Genomic DNA, 22,390 nt, shown 5'->3' with positions numbered 1-22,390 from the left:
ATATGCGTCTTTAGCTCTGCATATGAAACTTACTACCACACACTTAACTACTGTTCATGAATCAGCAATTTTGAAATCATACTTCGGAAATATTGACCTGAACTTACCTTTTGTTGAATCAGCACAATACCAGGTAAGTATTTATGCCTCAAATGATGTAGTCAAGTTAAGGAAAAATGTCTGTTATGCAACATCAACACGATCAAGAGAAAAGAAACTCTGGACCATTATGATTGGCATATAAAGAAGAATCCTATACGATTGACAAATAAAGAAATCGACTGTTGAGGAAAAAAGAAAAGAATTAGAATGTACCTTGAGAATAGCAAAGATCATAGGCTGGTTCAAACCCAATTATCTTGCCTTAGCTGTAGAAGCTATTCCCTTTGTTATCAAGTCTATCAACTAAGAAAACCTAATTAAGATTCAACATTTATTGTTCTTTTGAATTGAAGAATAAGAAAAAACAATGTGAATCAATGCTTTTTTATGTTTGATCTGTTTGTGATGACATAAACCATCAAAAAATTATTTGCTAATCCAATCCATTTAATTTAACACCAATCATTAGTCAATGACTATTTTGTGTCAAATAACTCGATCCTAAACTCATAACAGTTGATTGTATATATAAATAAATCGATTCCTTTATGCACAACCATCCACTAATCACACACGAAAAGAATAATAAAGAAAAAAAGAAAAAGAACATACCCATTTATATAAAAAAAATTGGCTAATAGGCGCAGCAAGAGTATAAGTGTATAACTATAGAACTAGATATGCATTGATACTATGGTACCTATCTAATAACAATCAATATACATGCTAAATTGATTAAGATTCGTAAAGAAATTGAGAATTTAATCGTTCTTGAATTAAAAGAGTGAATTTCGACACACTGAATCAGTCAAAGCGTCAATTTCGACCGGTTACATTTCATACTTCCTTCCTCCATTTCTCAAACATGCATGTCAAGCATGATTGAGCTGACCTGTGCTACTGCGCCGAGGAGAGCACCACCCATGGTGAAGCGTGCGGAGGCTCTGAGACTGCGGCGGCACACGGAGAGCAGCCCGGTGCCGATGGCCGTGGAAAATATGCTGTTCCAGCCGTCGTCCTTCTGACGAACAGAAACCAAGGCGTAGTGGGAGGCATAGCAGAGGGCATTCCAGGCGGCAAATTTGCCCCCGACGCGGGGTGCATTGAGGCGGACGGCGTGGCAAGCCGTAGGGATATGGGTTGGAGAGATGCGAAGGGACTTGAAGAAGTAGAAGGTGGATAAATGGTTAAATCCAAATTGATCCAAATTAACGGGAGCCCTATTTATAGAATTCAACTTGGTATCTGTTCATAGCCCGCATAAATGGGTAAATCCAAATTGATCCAAATTAAATTGTTTATCTAATTTAATTTAAATTCGGTTTAAATTTGATTGAATTCTATTTTTTTAAATCGCTGGATCAGATCGAATTTAGATTTATTTTTTATAATTGATCCAATCCAATCCAAATCGCACAATATATTATAATATATTAATATTATTATTTTATTATTATATTATTATATTTATAATTATATTTATAATATATTTAATTTGTTATATATTTTTATATTATTTATATATTATTTTTATTTAATAAATATTTTATATTTAAAATGTTATTTATTTATTTATTTTAATTAATCAGTAATTTTATTTCTATTGTTATGTTATCATTGGTTTTTTAAGATATTGTTAAGACTTGCTATATTATTGTTGATTATTTAAAATTTGATGTTGACACTTATTATATGTATTTAATCTTTTTAATTTACAAAGCCGCAAATCCAATCCAATCCAAACCGCACCATAAGTAAAATTCGTGTTCGGATAAGATGAATTTTTTATTCAAAACCGATCCAAACCGCACCGCAAACACCCCTACTTCACAAAAACAAGTCTAATGTTATAATAACTCTAACTCCAACGTGCCAACCAATTTATAAGAGGTCGGACACGATAATGCAAACCTAAACTAACTTATTTTAGAACTAAAGGCTCAACAAAACTTTCTAAGATAAAGGAAATAACAATCGACTATAAAAAGTAGAACTATCTCGTAAGTGATGACAAGTTCGTCACCAACTATTATAAATATACTGACACCTACAGATATACTTAAAATCTAATTCTACATAAACATATTTTAAACATATGCTAACTTAAGTATCGGAGTTCTTTACAAGTATCCTCACCAACCTCTTCAAAGTGCTCGGACGGCTTCATTCCGTCGGAGGAAACATCGGACCAATCACTCACATAAGTCTGTACCTCATGTTCAAACCCAAATCATCTGTTTCATGTAATTCTCGAAACATTGACGCCATTGCTGAAGACCTTGAACTCGACCTTCGACAAATGGTGGACGATCATGTTGAAGATGGATGTACTACCGTCTTGGAATCAAAACCTTACGACGAGGACCAACCAAACGACGATCGTGCAATTGTCATACCTCCAAATCTTGAAGGAAGAAGATGTGCATACGACAACAGAAATAACCCAAAAGGAAGAAGGAAGAAGCATAGGATCAAAGGTCTATCAACTTGGAGGTGCCCAAGACCGTCATGCTGCAAAATTCATGGGACTTGTTCACGGAAATCAAAGACAATTAAAACAACTGGAGCACGAACTGAAAAGACAAAAGGAGACCGAGAGGTCCTTTCGAAGGGAGGAAAGGAGGTGCAGCAAGTTCAACGACAAATTACAGAAGTTGGAAGCCGACCTCAAAGAAAAAAGAGGTCGGAAGAAAGAGAGACCTCTTCATCACCTGTAAAAGAAAATCTATTTTCTAAAGATATTATGTAGGTTCGAGTTCCTCAAAACTTTAAGAGTCCAAACTTGGACCTCTACGATAGAATAACTGATCCTCGACATCATCTCAACAATTTTAAAAGTCGTATGTACTTGCCAGATGCCTCCGACGCGACTCAATGTAAGGCTTTTTCAACCACGTTGACCAAAGCAGCAATTAAGTGGTTTGATAGTTTACTTCCTAGATCGATCACCTCTTTCGACGATCCAGCCAAAATTTTTTTTACAAGATTTTTCATTCAAAAAGACAAAACTAAGCATGATCCAAGCTATGGGTGTACATGATCCGGCTCGGTCGGGACCTACCTGAATATTTTAGGGACAAATTTGGTGTGATTTTATCAGGTCTAGAGTCGGGTAAGGATCTCAAAAAATAGATCCGGTCATTATTTAGAGTCAGATCCGGGTCAATGCGAATTTGTCTCACCCGACCCCATGTGCACCCTAAAGGGACTAAAAAAAGTATATATGTTTTAAATTAATTCTAATATTATGTTATATTAATTATAAACTTATTATTTTATTTTTAATCACACTTGTTGAATTAGAAAACAGAATAAAGAATCATGAAATTAGAATTTATGGACATAAAATTTTTCAAGACTCGAACTTCACCGGTCTAGATTCGGTTTTAATGTGACCTAAAAGTAATGTAATTTTACCGGGTCTAATGCCAGTCAAAAGTCTCAAAAATAGATCCAATCATTATTAAAAATCAAGTCCGAGTCAAAACAAACCCAACTTTACTTGACCCATGTACACCCCTACTCCAAGCTTCTTTAGAGTAAAGGAAGAAGTCGGTGAGCCTCTTCAAGCCTACTTGAAAAGATTCAACAGAGTATTTAAAGATTCAAAATCTCCCACTAAAGCAGGCGTAATAAGACTTGTCAATGAACTTCTAGATGACCCTTTCTCTTAATCTATCTCCAAAAAACACTTGATCTCCTTTTATGAAGTCCTAGAATGAACAGATAAATACATCAATACAAAAAAAAAACCTCTTCTCTCTACTAATGTAGCATGCATGAAAAGCCATTAGGCTATCATGCTTCTTGTTAATATATATGTAAATTATAATACATATAATTTAATTTTAATTAATTTATTTTAATTTTAATTATAAACTCATTTATTTTACTTTTCATAATTATATGATAGCTATTAATATTATTTTTCAATAAATATTTACAATATATAATAATATAATAAGTATAAATTAATTAATAAATTATTAAAGTTTAAAAATAATTATTATTTTAATATACCGACGAACCAACCACAAATTATTAATTTTTTTTATAAAATGGCTTTATTTTTATATTGTTTCTATTTCATATTGATTTAAAATAGTTTAATTATTTTTAAAATATTAATGAAAAATAAGTATTTTAAATTTTAATTTTAAATTTTTTATTTTTTTTATTTATATGGGACCGAATCAATCGATTCAACCAGTAACTCACTGATCGAATTAATAAACTAATAAATCAATAATTTAACCAATAACCAGTTTGATTACCACTTCATTCTATCCATTATGATATAAGCAAATATTCAGGAATTATAATGAATATTTAAAATATTTTTATTTGGCGAAATATATAATAAAAATGTTAATATATATCGAATTTCTAGTTAGAATTATGTTTACTCATGGTTATATTGTCAAGCTTTAATTCTACTTTGCTTCTTGGATAGCAACACTATCTCACGCTTGTATGCCACTATGCCTAGACATAAGTCATAAGTGTTACGCGTTTGATTTGTAATCTTGTCGTTGGTTGAATATCAATTATTCATATTCCTAAGGTAGAAAATACCTTATTATTATTATTTTTAAATTGTAGAAGTAGAATTGGTTTTCTGAAAATAGGAAACCTGGTAGTAGACTAGTTTTAATTGAAAAAAAAAAAAAAAGAAAAAAAAAGAAGAAGAAGAAGAAGAAGAAAGAGCATAACTCCTGATTTTCTGATTTTACACAAGATAGAATATACCTCCTTTTTTGTTGGGCCTCAATAGATAATATTTAAAGTTAAAAAATATGTGCAATATCAACTTTTTCTACTCTGACTCTTGTCCTCCTCATTACAAATTTTACAGTTAATCATCTATGTTTATAATGACTCTCTTTTTTGCATAATCCTGAAGCATGCATCCTAGACAGGTAATCAAAGAAGTGAATAAGAGCATATTATACATGAAGGGTGTGTTTATAACTTGATTCCAATAATGCATGCTTCTTATCTTGGCCTCTAGCAATCTCATATTATTAGACACATTAAGTTTTCTCCTGATCATGTTTTGAGATTTTGAGGCTAAGAGATTCAAGCATGTTCTCTATAGCGGAAATCTCCTCTGCAAATATGTTTTCATGACTCTTTATGACTTGTTCTTTGAAGCCATGTATCCTTTGAGTGCCTGCTTCAACTTCCTCCTTCAATTGTTCCAATGTGGCATGGATTTCTTGGTTTTCCTCTCGTGCATCTTTGTACTTGTGCTTCAAAGATCGATATGCATCGAGGGACTTGTGGAGTTGTTCTGTAAGTGCCCTGTTTCGCTCCTGCAAGGCTATGTTGCCTTCAATTTCCGCATCGTTGCTCTTCTTTTCTGAGCTGCAAGCATACAGCTTCTCTGCCAACATGTTATTTTGTGTCTTGAGATCAACCAAGAGCTCTTCCATTTCTGCCAACTCTTGAGCCTTTCTTGCAAGCTCTGAAGCCATAATCTGCTTTTCTTTCCCCAAACTCGCACACATGGCTTGAAGGCTCTGTCGCGCCATGAAGCTCGCATTAAGCTCCCTCCTTAGCCTCTCCTTCTCATCTATTGGCAAATCAGGCTGCCTTTTATCATTGGAAGTTGGAATTGTAGGCCTAAGATCTGTGTTACACCTTCTAAGTTCCGCTTTTTTCTTTGTAGATGTTTGGATTCTTTGAATTCTGGACCTAACTTCATCTAAAATGGACATGATCCCATTCACCCTGTGGACCTTTCTCTCTTCGTTCTCTTTCATGCTTGCTCCATTATGATCTTGAATTAATTTCAGCAGCAATCTAACATTTGTGGTAATGCCTAAAGCAAATAAGAAATGTTAGAAACAACAGACTAAACTGGAGAAAAGATGGTATATTATTGACAAAAGAAAAAGAAGAATGACATTGAAAAAATACAAAAATTATCGCAAGAAAAACAACCGATCATCTTGAAAGAGAATACCATGACTCTGATACCATGTTAGAAACAAGAGACTAAATTGAAAAAAGAATGATATATTATTGACAAAAGAAAAAGAAGAATGACATAGAAAAAAAATGCAAAAGCTACAGGAAAACAACCGATCCTCTTGACGGAGGATACTATAGCTCTGATACCATGTTAGAAACAAAAGACTAAACTGGAGAAAGGATGATATATTATTGAGTGTATTCAAGTTGTCTATACAAGTTGTCTAGAATGATACAATATAAAAGGATATTTATAAGTACTAAGAGAATCGTAATAATAAAGACGTAACATCCTATAATAAATATTCAGATATACTAAATAATACTAATTGATCCTAATTGATCCTAACTATATTCTAACAAAAAACATTGAATAAGGATTATTCTACCATATACTATGATGAAACATGAACATGAAAATGAATGTTATTACCTTCTAAATTGCAATCTTCTTGTGGTTGTGGCCTTTCAGCGTTATTTGATGATGGTGAAGAAACTAAATGCGGAGATGAATGTGCTCGAGGGCGATCCATGCTAGAAACCACAATGTCCGACAAATTTTAACAAATGTGTTCAAAGATATGTAATGATGAGTAGAACAAAAGGGATAAGTGTTAGTGAAATTCTTTCTAAGAAAGAAAAGATATGATATAGCTTTTTTTTTTCTGGTCTCTATTCTCTATCCCTTGAAAGCATCATTGTTTTCCTTTCTTTGATTTGTAATGTTAATGTAGTATGTGGAGTGAGGATTGGGGAATGGTTGGCTAATAGTTGGATGCGCAATTATTGCTTTGAGTTTGACCTTTTCATTGGCTTTCTCTATCCTTATATTATGGCCTCAAATCACATCGGAATTAATGCTCATTAATCATCCTTGCCTAAGAAACTTTTATCCAATCCACGGCTTATGGTGATTATTGGAAAAGAATATTAGACATCATGTTTTGATCATCATTTGCCTAAAATTCCATTTTAAAGATAGTAGATTGTCATAATTATTGCAAAATTAAATGAAGTTTATTTGGATAATATAGATATAGATAAATCGATAGATCGTTCAAGGCATTTTATTTAAGATAATTAGAGTATTAATTTATTAAAAATATTTAATAATAAAAAAATTAACTAAAAATATACATAATTTATCTTATTTAATATTCAATAAGGCAAATTCTGATTATTTTTGGATAATTTATTTTACTTACTAAACAGTTTTTTTTACGTAAATTAATTAATTGTTATTGTGTAAAGTTTGATGAAGAATACTTAATCATTTAGTTTCTAATGTGAATCACCGCTTGATTAGGAGTGTTGATGGATCGGATTTCATCTGCATATCTGCGGTGTTTATCCGAATTCAATCCGAAAATTGTGGATATAGATTCGATCCGCAAGGTTTTCGGATCGGATCGAATCCGCACACTAATCGGATCGATTTGCGAATTTTGTGTTGGTATCCACATATCTGCGTATCAGCAAAAATAAAGAAATAAATAAGTAAATATTCTTTTTATATTTTATTTCAACTAATAATGATTATATATGTTGTATTATTTTAATTTATTATTTAAAAAAATTATGTTTAATATTATTTTAAAAGTAAACATATTTAAAATAATAGAAAAATAAATTTTATTAATATTTTATTAATAAAAATAAGTTTTTAAAAATATTTGTATGTTTTGCGAATATATCCGATATCCAATCCGATCCGATCTGCAAATGTGCGGATCGAATTAGATTGGATCCAACCTTAAAAACTGTAAATATTGTATCCAATCTGATCTGATAATTTTAATACAGATCAAATCAAAATTTTGGTCATATCCAATCCGATCCGATCGGCGTTCACCCAACGCTTTGTCAATGTGAATAATTAATTTGTGAATTTGATATGTGACATTGCACTGCAAGCTGGCTCATTTGACACCTATAATACAAGATAGAGAGACAACTATACAAATCTCTTTAATAAAAACGTTATTTAACACAATTATATGACCAAATAATTACAAGTTACTCTGATTGATAAGTTGTCACTTTCAAATAAAATTTTTCTATGAAGTTGTAGTTAGCTAGAGTGAAAACAAGGTACATTTTATACTTAGAGAAGACCAAAATATAAGGTTAAAAATGATCAGAACATATTCATAAATAATTTTGATATACAAAAGAACATGAATTTTTCTAATCTTATTTTTACTTCTTAACGAAACAGATACATTGAAAATTAAATTATACTACATATAAATATAAAATTAATCACCAATAGATCACTTATATAAAATATGAAATACAAAATACACATTAAAAAATATATAAATACCACATGTAAAGATATATAAATACATATAAAAAGTTAATATCTTATAGCATATATTGGTTAGTATATATTTGGTGGTATTGTTATTGATTACCTACCTACTATATCTAATCCAGAAATGCCATGAGATGGTTACGTGGCATATTAGGAGAAAGCAGCATATATGACAGATAACCAATACAAGTTGAAAAAGAAGAGAACGTGCTTTTGCTTTCTATAGCTTTGCTTCTTTCGCTGTCCTAAGTTACCAAATCATATAACAATCACATTTCCTTTGACCCAAACAATCATAAGAGACAAAAGTTGCACCCTTTTCTTTATTTTATTATTATTTTTTGAAACAAAATAATTGAAAAAAGAATGTGTGCACTTGTTCACGTCCTAGCATGTGGGTGTATCCGCCATAAACGCCCTTACGAACGGCCTTCATAATCTATATCCTATTGCTGTCAATATGTGTTAAGTTCAAGTAATGATAATATTAATCATATTGATAATAAAATAATATTAATATAAAGAGAAAGTTGTGGGTGAGTGTTAATGTTCTTGACATGAGAATGCTTAATGTTATGATGATAACATTTGAGAGAAAAAGTAAAATTTGATGAAATATTTTTTTGACATATAAAATTGAGAGAATAATATACGTAGCATTTTTTTTGTTGCCCACGGTATCCCAACCCGATAGGCCAATGACTAATCCGTTGAGGGTCTGCCGCTGGTCAATAAATTACTGCATGCACAAAGCGGGATTCGAACATCCGACACTTACTTAAGCGGACGAGTGAACTGACCACTCGACCAACTCAAGTTAGTTTTTTTTTTTTGTATTTATATACGTAGCATTTGTACATTGTAATCTCTTTTTTCTTCCAAGAGTGCAAATCTTTTTGTCAGAAAGGTATTCTGTCACCAAGAATATGGCCCATTAAAGAACAAAAAAAATGAAAGCCCAAAGTTGGAGCTGATGTGGCCCAAAATAAACTCATCTATCATGGAAAGCCCAAAACTAAGCCCACTAATAATTGGCAGAAGACAAGTGTTACACGCGAGTTGGCTTTCCAAGGAAAAAATTCCAAATTCAACCCGAAAATCAGCATCTTCTGCCGGTTCTTCAATGGAAGCATCGTCATCATCGTGCCCGAACCAACCACCACCACTGCCGTCTTCGCCAGAGGATGAGCAGCGGAACTGGCTGGATCTGCCGCGAGACGTGGTGTCGGCGATATTCGTGAAGGTTGGTACGATCGAGGTGCTGAGAAACGTTCAGAGAGTTTGCTCGCTGTGGCGCAATGTCTCCAAGGACCCTCTCATCTGGCGCACCATCGACATGCACGCACTCGGTGACCTCACCGACTCCGATGACATCCTTGACGCCATGTGCCGCCGTGCAATCGACCACAGCTCCGGCCAATTAACTGACATCACCATCGAAGAATTCGCCACTGACGCTCTTCTCAAGTACATCGTCGATTCGTAAGTTTCTTTCTTTCTTTATTTTTTTGGGTTAAATTTTTGTTTGGCTTTCTTTGTTTCCGGCTTCGAATTTTCAATTTGAATATCAATTTTGGTGATGATTAGGGTTTCTTTAATTTTATTTCCGGTATTTATTAGCTTCCCAACAAGCAAAATGATCTTGATTTACTTTGAGTTTTTGCAATTGTCAACTTTTAGATTTTATCCTCAATAAAGGTTTCAGAAATGAAATACTCTCGGTAATCACAAAATAAGGAATTTTCAAAAATTTCTCTCTTTATTGAGAGCCAAATGGTATGTTTATGTTGAAATCATGTTTCTTGTTTCCTGGGACTGAGTTATGTCAAGTGATGGCTTCCTTGAATGGCGATACTTCCATTTAGTGTTCACTACTAATCATATGTGTATAAATACTGAAGACTGAAGTTCATATTTTCATTAGCATCTCCGTTAACTATATCTTCCGCTGTTGTTTTGTCTTTCCATTTACAGTACAAGTCATCTACGACGTCTATGCCTTATACGATGCTATAGTATAACAGATGAGGGATTGTGTGTAGTTGCAGAAAAGCTATCTCTGTTGGAAGAACTTGACATATCAATCAGCAACTTATCCAAGGATCCTCTAGAAACTATTGGCCGGAGTTGCCCTCACTTAAGAACATTGAAATTTAATATAGAAGGTTACAAAAGTCCACACATTGAGTGCAATGAGGATGCATTTGCCATTGCGGAAACAATGCCTGCATTACGCCATCTACAGCTTTTTGGGAACAAGTTGACCAATGATGGCTTGCTTGCCATTCTTGATGGGTGTCCCAATCTTGAATCTCTTGACTTACGCCAGTGTTTCAATGTCAATTTAATAGGAAATTTGGAGAGGAGATGTGCTGAACAGATCAAAGATCTGCGGCGTCCATATGATCCCATTGATGACTACCCATTTGAAGCGGAAGATGACTATGGATCATTTGATGAAGACTATCCATCTGGGATATCAGACATTGACATATTGTCTGATTATGAGTATGACTTTTATGAATTCTCAGGTGGGAGTCTGAGTGAATTTTCTGATTATGATTACAATGATGATGATTAAGACTCGGGTAAATTTAACACTTTCCAGCTAAAGGACAGATAGCTGTTGTGAATATGTTAGGTATATTTCTCTAGGAAATAATCAACAATGTAATCATTGAAGTATCCTCGACCTTCCAAGGAGTGACTCATTTTGGTGCTGGTTAATGATCTGTTGTAATGTATTTGCATGGTTAGACCACCTGATCCTCTTTTGATCTCAGTGTCCCATAGGATAATAGTACCATTTTGATAAGCATTACTGTTTGCATTGTGCAGCTAATTAGATGTATGTCAGAAGCAATTTCTTTAGCTCAATGTATGTTTATAATTGACGATTCTGAACGGGTAGGAGATTTTTGGGTATGTTTATTATATTGTAGTTTTGTCGGATGATTTCGACTACGTCTGTGGTTTTCCTTTTTTACGTTGAGTCCCTGTCTTTGTTTCGGCCGCATCATCCAGCATTAGCTCTTGTTAATGCACAAGTTGGGGGCCGCACTCTATTGCAAGTTCTGTAACCTTTTTCTAGTGGTATTTTACTTTCAAATATTGGATATGACAAGTGAGTTTGACCCAGAAATAATAAGTTAATGACCCAATACTTGTGTTTGTTGTCATTGTTTGAGTTAACTTTTACCTGGACACGATATGACCTGCTGTTGCAAAATGGCCCCCAAGGGCTAAGGTGTTGTAAAATCGCATTTTTAAATATAGACCTATATATTTTATATGACATAATATAAAATAAAATGATTATGGATGGTGTGTTTTATCATATAAAGTAGAACCAAGATTCCAATATGCTTATGGTCGGTGAGCCGAGCATGCGTAGAGAAGTGGTCAAAGAGAGAATGAAGGATCCTGTTAGGCTGTTAACATCATGCGAATGGAATATATTCCCATGGACTATGGCCACAACCATTTATTTATTGTTTTACTACTCACAACTATTTAGAGTTAATAGTCAAAATCGTCCCTGAAAGATACCCTGATTTCCATTTTAGTCCTCGAAAGATAAAATTAATCAAAGTCGTCCCCGAAAGTTATTCACGTTGGTCGAGTTTGTCCTTCCGTCCTCTCAGGTAGTGACGTGGCTAACGTTTGCTGAGGTGGAATGTTAAGTGCCAGCGTGGAGAGGTCCAGCATAGCAACCGTTAATGCTGATAAGATATGTTTGATTATTTAGGTCAAATTAGTCCTAATGTTACAACCCTAACCCCCAATTTGAAGCATATATGTGCGCGATTCTCAGGTGGCGATGTATGTTTGAGGAGTCGCTGCTATGATGAGTGGAAGCCGGAGTGGTGACCTACCGTCGCAGTCTATCGGTAGCCATGAGTCGAACTCTGCCATGCGACGGAGGAGGAAGATGAAGGACCAGACTTGCTTTTGTGGGTTGAAGACGACAATCAAGAAATCCGGCACAAGAGAGAATCCGGATAGGTTGTTCCACACTTGTGCCAGATACCCGGTGAGTTAGGTTATGATATATTAAGCTTGTTTTCAATATTCCTTTGTCTATTCTGCTGGGTTGTTGAAATTGATTTTATTTTTTTTGGAAAAATTCAGAAGGGAAGTCACTGCAACTTCTTTAGGTGGGTTGAGGAAGATGGGTATGTAGCAGGGGCGGAAACTGATGCAGAGGTTGGTGGGGACTATGATGAATGGAGACTGAATGTGTCATGGAGATTGGGTAGCTTGGAGGGTGAGGTTAGAGCAATGAAGATGCTGATAATGTTCCTGTCAGTTGCAGTGGTGGTGGCTACTGTATTGTGTGTATCACTGTTGTTCACATTAATCTCCAAGTAAAGCCACAAATGGAGTGTTATGTTCTTGTGTGTTATAGGTGTTGTTAGATCAGAGAAATTGAATTAGTTGATATGTAATGATGATGTTAATTATGAATGAAAGTATGGTTTAATTGTCTTTAATTTAACATAAACTTGTTGTTTAAGCTTGATGGGTTTTACTGAGAATATATGATGGTGATGTTTGAACTATTATAAGTATCTTTTCACCAAATAGAAGCATATATGACAGTAGACAAATTAATTGTAATCCATAACAAACATCATAATTATACTGATATCATATTGTCTTAGTAGACACACCACAAAGGTAATCAAGGATCCAGACAACATTGTTCATGTAAACAAAAAAACATACTAGGCCTAACTTAAATGATCCTGAACACAGAGGCAGTTTACAGAGCCATGTTCCCAAAAAGCAAACTTTTCAACTACATACAAAATATATTTTCTAGTTAAACATATTAATCTTTCGTTCTTGGACGCTTGAACCCTGGAGTAGGCACGAATGTCATGAAGGTTTGCATCTTCTTTGCAGTGGCAGAAGTTGTTCCTTTCAATGTCTCAGCAGAAATGGCCACAGGTGACTAGGTGGAGGCATTTGATCTTGCCTTTTTTTTTTATTACATGTAGTTTGGGTGGCCTGCCTCTCTTTTCACCCTGCATAGGCCAGTTGAAGACCAATTAATTTCAAGTAAATAAAACAAATGCAATTGGGCAGAATAAAAAGCAGCAAATAAATAACCTGGATGTCTTGAACAGGCAGTTGGGTATCTTGCACTGGTTGGGTTCCTCCAGGTTGGTTGACTTCCACAGCAGGTTCTGGCTGGACTGGGGGAGGAGGGAGAGAATGTGATTGAACTTCATTGTTGGTGTTTGGGTCATCTGTAGGGGGAGCAGGCCCTTTAGCAAGGGCAAGCTGAAGTTGCATTTGCCTAGCTTGTTCCTCAGCATCCTCCTTTTTCTTCTTTGCACAGCTTCTCTTGTTGTGTCCAACTTCACCACAAAACATGCACCTAATTGGGTTGTACTTCCTCTTCATCTTGGTGCTTGACCCAACTGGCTGCTCTCCTTTGTCCTTTCTCCTCTTCTTGGTAGGCCTCCCAGGTTTAGGCTTGATTGGAGGTGGGACAGGGGCAGGTGAAGATGTTTTCTCCCACAGATCTTGTCCTTTAACCGGGTTAACATTGAAACAGTATGTCCTTTTATACGCCTCCATTGTCAACAACTCATGGCAATACTCCTCAGTTCTCTTACCATTTTTGTCTTGAGTTGCTGAAATTGCATGCATACATGGCATCCCTGTGCCAAGTGTAGATAGACAAAGGTAATGACAAAATCAAAAGCAACTCTGACTAATTCAGGCTAAGTGAAGGAGCTATAGGGTCCGAATAAATTACCTGTGAGTTGCCAGAATCGACAGGTGCAAGTGTGCTTTCCCAAGTCGACCACCATGTTTGTGGGCTAGCCATGTACTTCAAACAACTCCTCCTTTTCATCCCCGCACCATTGGGGAGCCCAGTGACTAGATAACTTTGTCATGGCTTATAGTCTGCTTTGCTGAACCGGGGGTAAAATTTCTTGATAAGTGCTCAGCTTCAGTTTGTTATCTACCATGCTCTTCATGATTATTCTCCTCACCTCTTCAGCCAAAGTTAAAATCGGCTTGGTCCTCTCATGCTTTATCTTAGCATTGAATGATTCGCAAGCATTGTTGCAAATATTGTCATTCTTAGGATCCTCACTGAAGTAAGCCTTAGTCCAAGCCTCCTTCGACCACTTTTCAAGATACTGCCAAGCCTGTTCGTTGATGACCTTTACTATCTTCATGTTCCTCTCGAACTCATTACATGTCCTTGATCGAGCACACTCCCAAACCAGGTCTTTCAACTCCGTGCTACCCCATTGTTTTGAAAAATTCCGCCACAGATGCTAGACACAGAACCTGTGCTGGGCCATGGGCATGACTTCCTTCACTGCTGGAATGAGTCCCTGCCAGATACAAAGAAACCCGAAAAGATTGTTAGTCAAATGAATCCCTCAATTATGATCATTAAATTAATTTAGTCCTAGAAGTATAACTAATTAAATCAATTTAGTCCTCACCTTCTGCATGTCTGAAATGAGGCACAAGTTGTTACCATTGAAGTTGCCAAGGTCTGATTGCAGCAGCTCCAGAAATCATTTCCAGTTGTCCTTGTTTTTCACATCCACAATTGCATAGGCAACAACAAATATGTGGTTATTGACATCCTGAGCACACGCCGTCAATATTTGTCCACCGTGCAGGGTCTTAAGAAAAGCCCTATCCAATCCTATCATCGGTCTACACCCAGCCTTAAATCCTTTTTTACAGGCATCAAGACACACATAAAACCTCTCAAACTGAGGAGGACCCTCTGGCATTGGGATTACACCAACTTGAACTGTAGACCCAGGGTTACTTGTAAGCAACTCATTCGCATAGTCCCAGATTAGTCCATACTGAGCAACTTCATCACCCTCTACCACTTTCCTAGCAGCTTTCAATGCTCTAGTGATGCAGGTGCTGTTCAGGTTTACGTTACACTTCCTCACAAACCACTCATACACTTCACGATATCTCATTGTAGGATGCTTCCTAAGTTTTGGAACAAGTTTGCTTAGTGTCCACTGTTGGGTGGCTGCCCTGTTTTTTCGCCTTCTGGGACAGATATGGTTGTCAACCAAGGTTTTAATCTGCCACGACCCGTCTTGCTTACTACGTGCACAGTATACTACCCAAGGACAACCCTCAGCCTTACACACATCCCTAACCCGAACATTGTCATTCTTTGTAAACAATATGTTTCTACCTAACTGGATTGTATAGTCCCTAGTTGCATGCATAAAATGTTCCTTTGATTTGAATATCATACTAACCTCAAATTTGAGGTCCCCGAACTTTGCCTTGTCATTATACTGGGGATAGATGGTTGGTGATTCCTCATCATAGTCTAGTTCCTGACCTGAGTCCTTCGAGTGCCATGAGTTGAGATCCGAATCATTGTCCTCAAGGGGATTATCCTCTAGGTCTGCCAAATAGAAACCACAAATTAAGTAATCAGTCATGTGACCAAAATTAAATCAACATCTACAAACCAATTGATTTAACCAAATACCTGAGTCACTTTCATCCTCACTCTCAGAAGCTTCATAGCTTGAATCGTCAGTCTCTATTTCTTTCTCTGCTAATCTGGTCTTAGCAGGCTTGTGCTTCTCCTTAACCTCCCTTTTTTTGTTCAGCCTTGTAGAGTTGACACCATCATCACTGTCACTGCTAGATTCATCATCTCCTAGTACCCTTGGAGGTTTGTAAAGGCTGTCTTCAGCACTCTCATAGGAGTCATGAGAGTCACTGTCTTCCTCAACCTCTACTGTCTTCACATGCCTGCCTGCCCTTGTGGTGGTAGTGACCTTGGCCTTACCTTTAGGCTGAGCTGTAGCAGGGGTAGGTTTGGTAGGCTGACTATAGGCCTTTCTCTGCTGTGATGAAGTTTGCACAGGTTCATGTGACTTCTTGGTGGGCTGAGATGATGGTCTGCTGGGCTTAGTGGTTGGTCTAGTAGGCTTAGCTGATGGACCCGTGGGCTTCAATGATGGTCTAGTGGGCTTAGTGGGCTCCTTAGTGGGCTGCATTGGTTGCTTAGTGGGCTGGGTAGGCAGTTTACTAGGCTGACTTGGTTCCTTTGTGGATTGGGTAGAAAATTTCTTGGACTGAGAAGGCAACTTTGAAGGCTGAGATAATCTGCTTCCTTCAGCTGATGCCTTCGTGGACTCAGAGCATGCTTTTTGGTGGGATGGTAACTTGGTGGGTTGAGACTGATGTCTCTTGGTCTGGGTTGGGTTAATTTTAGGCACATCTTCTTCCTGCTCATCAACCACACATGGCTCTGAAACACCATGCTCGAAATACAGGTTGATCAAGTTGAAGTTCCTCCTGCAATCCTTCACCATTGCAACCAAATCATCATCTGTGGCCAGCCTCATCAGCCCATGTTCAAGGGGAACTCCTGGAGATTTCCACCAGCACTCCCTAGCCTCAGCATATCCCAGTTCGACATAGTACCCCCTCACAAAGAACACGTCAAGTGTGTCAGCTTCAACTCCCATTAACACCTCTGTGTGATCCGGCTCATAGTACAGATATCCACCCTCATCCTTTTTAAACTTCCCACCATGGTGAAATACAAAAGTCATCGGAGGACCCTCCATCTACAAGTGCAAATAAATGTAGTCAACATCAACATCTAAAACAACTCCTCTCTTACAACTGCATGTAAACACACAGCAAACTACATAATCATAACCATCGCAAACCCTCAACTCCCCAGAAAAATCCACCACATAAGGACCAGGAAACCCCTAACAAACGCATACAGAATATCTTCAGGCTAATCCAAACCCTAGCCTCACTAGATGGTTCTTAGAACTAAGTCACCCTAAACCAACGGACACCAACATTGCAAAATCAACAGAAACTGTGAAAAAAAATTAAGCCTTACCTATGGTAGTTACTGTTCCTTCCTCCAACTGCGAGATTCCTCCGCGACCTCCTCCAACGTAGCAGGGCCTACTCTTCTACAAGCCTCGCACACACGAATGCTCGATAACGCCACCAAGTTCTGATCAAAGGATCTTTGGGCAGAGTACCAGGGTAGAGAGAAGACGAGGGGTTTTGGAGCGAAAGTGGAAGAGGTTTGTTACGAGAGAAGAGAAGGGCAGAACGTTTGAATATCCACATGTGGCTCATAAACGACGTCGTTCCACTGATTTGGGGCTGAGGGTATGAAACTACGTCGTTTTGCACCTCACCACGCTGGCACTTAACGTTCCACCTCAGCAAACGTTAGCCACGTCACTACCTGAGAGGACGGAAGGACAAACTCGACCAACGTGAATAACTTTCGGGGACGACTTTGATTAATTTTATATTTCGAGGACTAAAATGGAAATCGGAATATCTTTCAGGGACGATTTTGACTATTAACTCTAACTATTTAACTATTTGTTATTGTTATGTGTATAGTAAAACACACGTTAAATACTGTTGGTAATCGTAATTTTGAATGAAAGAGAAAACGAATGTGATTGTGATGGTGAATTGAGTGTTTAGAAGGAAAAAAGAGTCCAAGTATGATTTGATTTGGTGAGCCTCACCAAAAACTGAATCATTCAAAGTTGTGTGGCATGTGACCGCGCGCTTCCAGACCTAAATCCGAAGACTAAAACCTCCCACACCGCACTCCGCACTAACTAACACGCAAACACCAACAAAGCATCTCTTTTCGTCTCTCTCTCAATTGAAAACATAAAAACAAAAATTACAAACTTACCCCGCCGTGGAAGCCACCTTCGCTCTCTGCTTTCGGTGCTCCGTCATCATCAACGACGGCGATCGCGGCGTCTCGCCTATCATCTCCACTACTAGCAGGTACGCCCGCCGTCCCTCACCGATTAAAACCGACGATTCGGATCCCACTAAGGATTCCGAATTCGCATTCGGATCTCACAAATCCTCATGCTTCGCGAATCCACCATCTCCCTCTTCCTCTTATTCTTCTTATGCTGTCATGCGGATCCGGAGTGCACGCGGGTCAGCTCGCTCGTCGATTTGGAGTTCGACTTCAAGATGGTTCAGCACCAGCTCAGAGGCCGCATCAAGGTCCTCGACGATTGCTCCTTTAGGGTTTCACAATTTGACATGCTCTCCGGCTCCGACGTTCATTGGTGGGGCGCCCTCGCCCCTGATCTTGATAACCTCACCAACGGATTCGTCATTTCCGATCACCGCTTGAACCAAACTTTCGCCAATTCCACCTTCGTTGTGCGCTTGCTCAACAACGTTACCTGGAGCATGATCCAGGTCCTTGCAGTTTGGGATCGCCCTACCGGCTCCGATTTTGGCCACATCGTCCTCGGAGAGTTAGCCAATGTTACGGAGGCTTCTCCCGCACCCGCTCCGGCCGGCGGGGACGGGAAAGGAAAAGGTGAGGTTCGTATTCACACTGAGCCGACAATGTTTGAGAATTGCAAGGTTTTGTCTGATAATTTTAGGCTAAGGTGGAGTTTGAATGTGGGGGAGGATTCCATTGAGATTGGTCTCGAAGCTGCAACTGGGATCATGAATTACATGGCTTTTGGCTGGGCAAACCCTAATAACACTGGGTCTGAGCTCATGGTTGGTGCTGATGTTGCTGTTGCAGGGTTTAAGGAGGACGGGTTGCCATTTGTGGATGATTTCTTCATCACCAAGTATAGTGAGTGTGTCACAGATAGCAATGGATCTTCAGAAGGGGTTTGCCCCGATTCTATCTATGTTGGTCCTGATAGAGTTGGTTTGGTGAATAATACTGAGTTGATTTTTGGGCAGAGGAAAGATGGAGTCACATTTGTTAGATATAGGAGGCCATTGAGTAAGGTTGATGGGAAGTATGATCACCCTGTGGATCCTTTGGCTAACATGACGGTTATCTGGGCAATGGGCAAGATTAGGCCTCCTGATACCCTTCAGCATCACTATCTTCCTCAGAATCATGGCGGTCTTCCATCTCAGAATTTCGGGCATTTGGTTTTGAATGTTTCTGAGCATGTGAATGATTGTCATGGTCCCCTGGATGCTGAGGATAAAGAGGATCAAGATGTTATCATTGCTGATGGTAAGGTTCCGTTGGTTGTTTCAACTGGTCCAGCACTGCATTATCCAAATCCGCCAAATCCGGAGAGGGTTCTTTACATCAACAAAAAGGAATCTCCTGTGTTGAGGGTGGAAAGAGGGGTGCCTGTCACATTTTCCATACAAGCCGGGCATGACGTTGCATTTTATGTTACTTCTGATCCAATCGGTGGAAATGCTACTGTGAGGAATCTAACCGAGACAATTTATGCTGGAGGTCCTGAGGCTCATGGAGTTGTAGCCAGTCCTAAGGAGTTAGTTTGGGCACCTAACAGGAACACTCCCGACAAGTTATACTATCATTCATTGTTTGAGCCGAAAATGGGTTGGAGAGTTGAGGTTGTTGATGGGGGTCTGTCTGACATGTATAATAATAGTGTTCTTCTTGATGATCAGCAGGTTACTTTCTTCTGGACATTGTCAAAGGATTATTCCATATTTATTGCTGCTCGTGGTGAGAAAAAGAGTGGTTATCTTGCAATAGGATTTGGAAGTGGAATGGTAAACACTTATGCTTATGTAGGCTGGATAGATGATAATGGTCTAGGTCGTGTTGACACTTACTGGATTGATGGAAAGGATGCTAAAAGTATACATCATACACATGAGAATTTGACATATGTGAGATGCAGAACAGAAAATGGTATTATTACCTTGGAATTTACACGTCCACTGGACCCATCATGTGATAGGAGCATTAGGCCAGAATGTAGCAATATTATTGATCCCACAACTCCACTTAAAGTTGTTTGGGCAATGGGAGCTAGATGGAGTAATGAAAATCTTAGTAACATGAATATGCATTCAGTCACGAGTAGTAGGGCTATAAATGTACTGCTGATGCGTGGCTCGGCAGAAGCAGAGCAGGATTTACTTCCAGTTTTGGCTGTGCATGGCTTTATGATGTTTCTGGCATGGGGAATGTTGCTTCCTGGAGGTATATTGGCAGCTAGATACTTGAAACATCTTAAGGGTGATGGCTGGTACAAGATTCATGTTTACTTGCAATACTCGGGATTAGTAATTGTTCTACTTGCCCTTCTTTTTGCTGTTGCTGAGCTTCGGGGTTTTTATGTCACCTCACCACATGTTAAATTTGGAATTGCTGCAATATTTTTTGCTTGTATACAACCAGTGAATGCATGCCTACGGCCTCCAAAACCAAATAATGGGGAGCTTCCATCTTCGAAAAGGGTTATTTGGGAATACTTTCACATTATTGTTGGCAGAACTGCTTTTGTTTTAGGCCTTGCAGCACTTTTTAGTGGCATGAAGCATTTGGAAGAAAGATATGGTGAGGAAAATGCCAATGGACTCATTTTGGCAATGGTGGTTTGGTTCGTACTCGGTGCATTCATTGTGTTTTATTTGGAATACCGTGAGAGGCAGCGAGTAAGGGGCCGGATATTTGGAAGAAGTAATTGGGTGCTTGGTAATGCCGAGGAAGATGATTCCCTTGATCTATTGAGCCCATCCAGGGCACATGCAGAGAAAGAGTCACAAACCTCTGCAACAATGGAAGTCCAGCTAGAACCTTTGAACAGATAGATGCATGTTTTTGAACTTCTGATTCGAACTCTCTGTTTTGCTACAAATTTTGGCAGATTTTGAGTTGTCACGCTAATTCATGAGGCATTTTTGAGGTCTCAGGGGAGCACTTGCTGTTCAATACCTCGTGTTCCACCCATGATGCCATCTTTTGTGAAGAGTAGCTTTCCGATAGATTCATACATGTTCAGCAGAATAGGTTATATCATTTCTTCATTGTAGCTGCTTTTATTCTTCCCAAACCCACCAAAAAGAAAGAAAGAGAAGAAAATCAGTCATTACAAAGTCAAAGCATACTTGTGGATTAATTTAGGAGGCTGTCGTAGACAAAAAGCTTTGTTTATATTATGAGATGCAGGAAACTAATACAAAGTCATTTATTTTTTGTTTCAATATGATTGTGTTCTTCAATTCATTGGTTGCCATAATTCTCCATGTAAGCCAAGTAGCTAAGCTCTAGGGGTTTCCATCGTCCCGATTGAAATCATGCTTGTGCTCTGCTCTAGCATTAAATGATTAAGCTATTAACTTCTGTGGAACCACGTTCCATTGTATTCGAGCAAATTTTTAACTGCTATTGAAATGAAGCGTTTTTTCTTTTAGTATTCACATAACATTTTTCTCCTAGCAGGTAGAATTTCTCCTACGGGTGGTTTAAGTAAGTGTTGTCATTAATCAGAAGTATATACAAATCTTAAAAGAATTCTGTTGAAGAAAACATTAGTTAAATAGTCGATTTTCTCTGAATTCTTGGAACTATATTTTCCTTATATTCCACACTTGAATATGAGAAATTTGTCGCACAACTTAAACAAGTCTAGAGTAGTAATCCACATTTTAAAAATATAATATGGCATTAAAATTTAATATATATATTGTTCTGGTATAAACATACATGATTATATATATGGCCATTAAATAATAGCATTTGCAACGAAGACTTCCTTTTTTATTTTATTTTCTTTGGTATTGACAACAACGACTTCATATTATGCAAATGTAATGGTTCCTACTATTCAAATAGTCAAAAGGCCATTCACTATTGTAGTATAAGCCCAATTTCCTTCCAATGAATACAATGTATTTGCCAACATAACATGCCCAAAAAAAAAACTGGATCAAAATCCATTTGCAAATTCTGTCATGACCCAGTTCAAAAAAAAGAATGCTGTCATGACGTGACCCAATAAACAAAAAGTCTACTAGTACTGTGAAAATAGTAAATTAACAAAATCCTTTTGAACGAAAACATTTACCGTTAAGCCGAAAGTAATGGTTCTTAATAATGCAAAAAATAGGAGAAAAAGAAAAGGAGATCGTTAATAAAATTGTAATTTTATCTTATAGATTTTTAGAATTGCATTTAGGATAAGAGATTGAACC

The 22,390-nt window shown here is 37.5% G+C and overlaps 5 protein-coding genes across 5 annotated transcripts; 3 read left to right on the top strand and 2 right to left on the bottom strand.

Moving 5' to 3' along the window:
- Window positions 1-961: 961 nt before the first annotated feature.
- On the bottom strand, window positions 962-2,370 carry LOC107619907 (mitochondrial import inner membrane translocase subunit TIM17-1-like). Its single transcript, XM_016322141.1, has 2 exons — window positions 2,315-2,370; window positions 962-1,322 (listed from the first exon to the last, which is right to left on the bottom strand). The coding sequence occupies exons 1-2, from the start codon at window positions 2,368-2,370 to the stop codon at window positions 962-964; spliced, it is 417 nt and encodes a 138-aa protein (XP_016177627.1).
- A 2,486-nt stretch (window positions 2,371-4,856) lies between these two features.
- LOC107621662 (myosin heavy chain-like protein) lies at window positions 4,857-6,831 on the bottom strand. Its single transcript, XM_088486012.1, has 2 exons — window positions 6,512-6,831; window positions 4,857-5,926 (listed from the first exon to the last, which is right to left on the bottom strand). The coding sequence occupies exons 1-2, from the start codon at window positions 6,609-6,611 to the stop codon at window positions 5,136-5,138; spliced, it is 891 nt and encodes a 296-aa protein (XP_088342138.1). The 5' UTR covers window positions 6,612-6,831; the 3' UTR covers window positions 4,857-5,135.
- Window positions 6,832-9,455: 2,624 nt separating this feature from the next.
- On the top strand, window positions 9,456-11,272 carry LOC107623941 (F-box protein SKIP19). The gene is made up of 2 exons (XM_088503163.1): window positions 9,456-9,877; window positions 10,370-11,272. Exons 1-2 carry the CDS (start codon window positions 9,519-9,521, stop codon window positions 10,974-10,976), a joined length of 966 nt encoding a protein of 321 aa, XP_088359289.1. The 5' UTR covers window positions 9,456-9,518; the 3' UTR covers window positions 10,977-11,272.
- A 967-nt stretch (window positions 11,273-12,239) lies between these two features.
- On the top strand, window positions 12,240-12,766 carry LOC110267456 (uncharacterized). The gene is made up of 2 exons (XM_021113049.2): window positions 12,240-12,428; window positions 12,527-12,766. The coding sequence occupies exons 1-2, from the start codon at window positions 12,240-12,242 to the stop codon at window positions 12,764-12,766; spliced, it is 429 nt and encodes a 142-aa protein (XP_020968708.1).
- Window positions 12,767-17,859: 5,093 nt separating this feature from the next.
- On the top strand, window positions 17,860-21,400 carry LOC107623215 (DOMON domain-containing protein / dopamine beta-monooxygenase N-terminal domain-containing protein). Its single transcript, XM_016325401.3, has one exon. It carries the CDS (start codon window positions 18,305-18,307, stop codon window positions 21,005-21,007), a length of 2,703 nt encoding a protein of 900 aa, XP_016180887.1. The 5' UTR covers window positions 17,860-18,304; the 3' UTR covers window positions 21,008-21,400.
- Window positions 21,401-22,390: the final 990 nt, after the last annotated feature.

Source organism: Arachis ipaensis, chromosome B10 (genome assembly GCF_059453495.1).
Source record: "Arachis ipaensis isolate K30076 ecotype BB chromosome B10, ASM5945349v1, whole genome shotgun sequence".
Taxonomy (NCBI): Eukaryota; Viridiplantae; Streptophyta; class Magnoliopsida; order Fabales; family Fabaceae; genus Arachis; species Arachis ipaensis.
The sequence above is the reverse complement of the archived record's forward strand: the minus strand, read 5'-3'. Positions and strand labels throughout refer to the sequence as shown.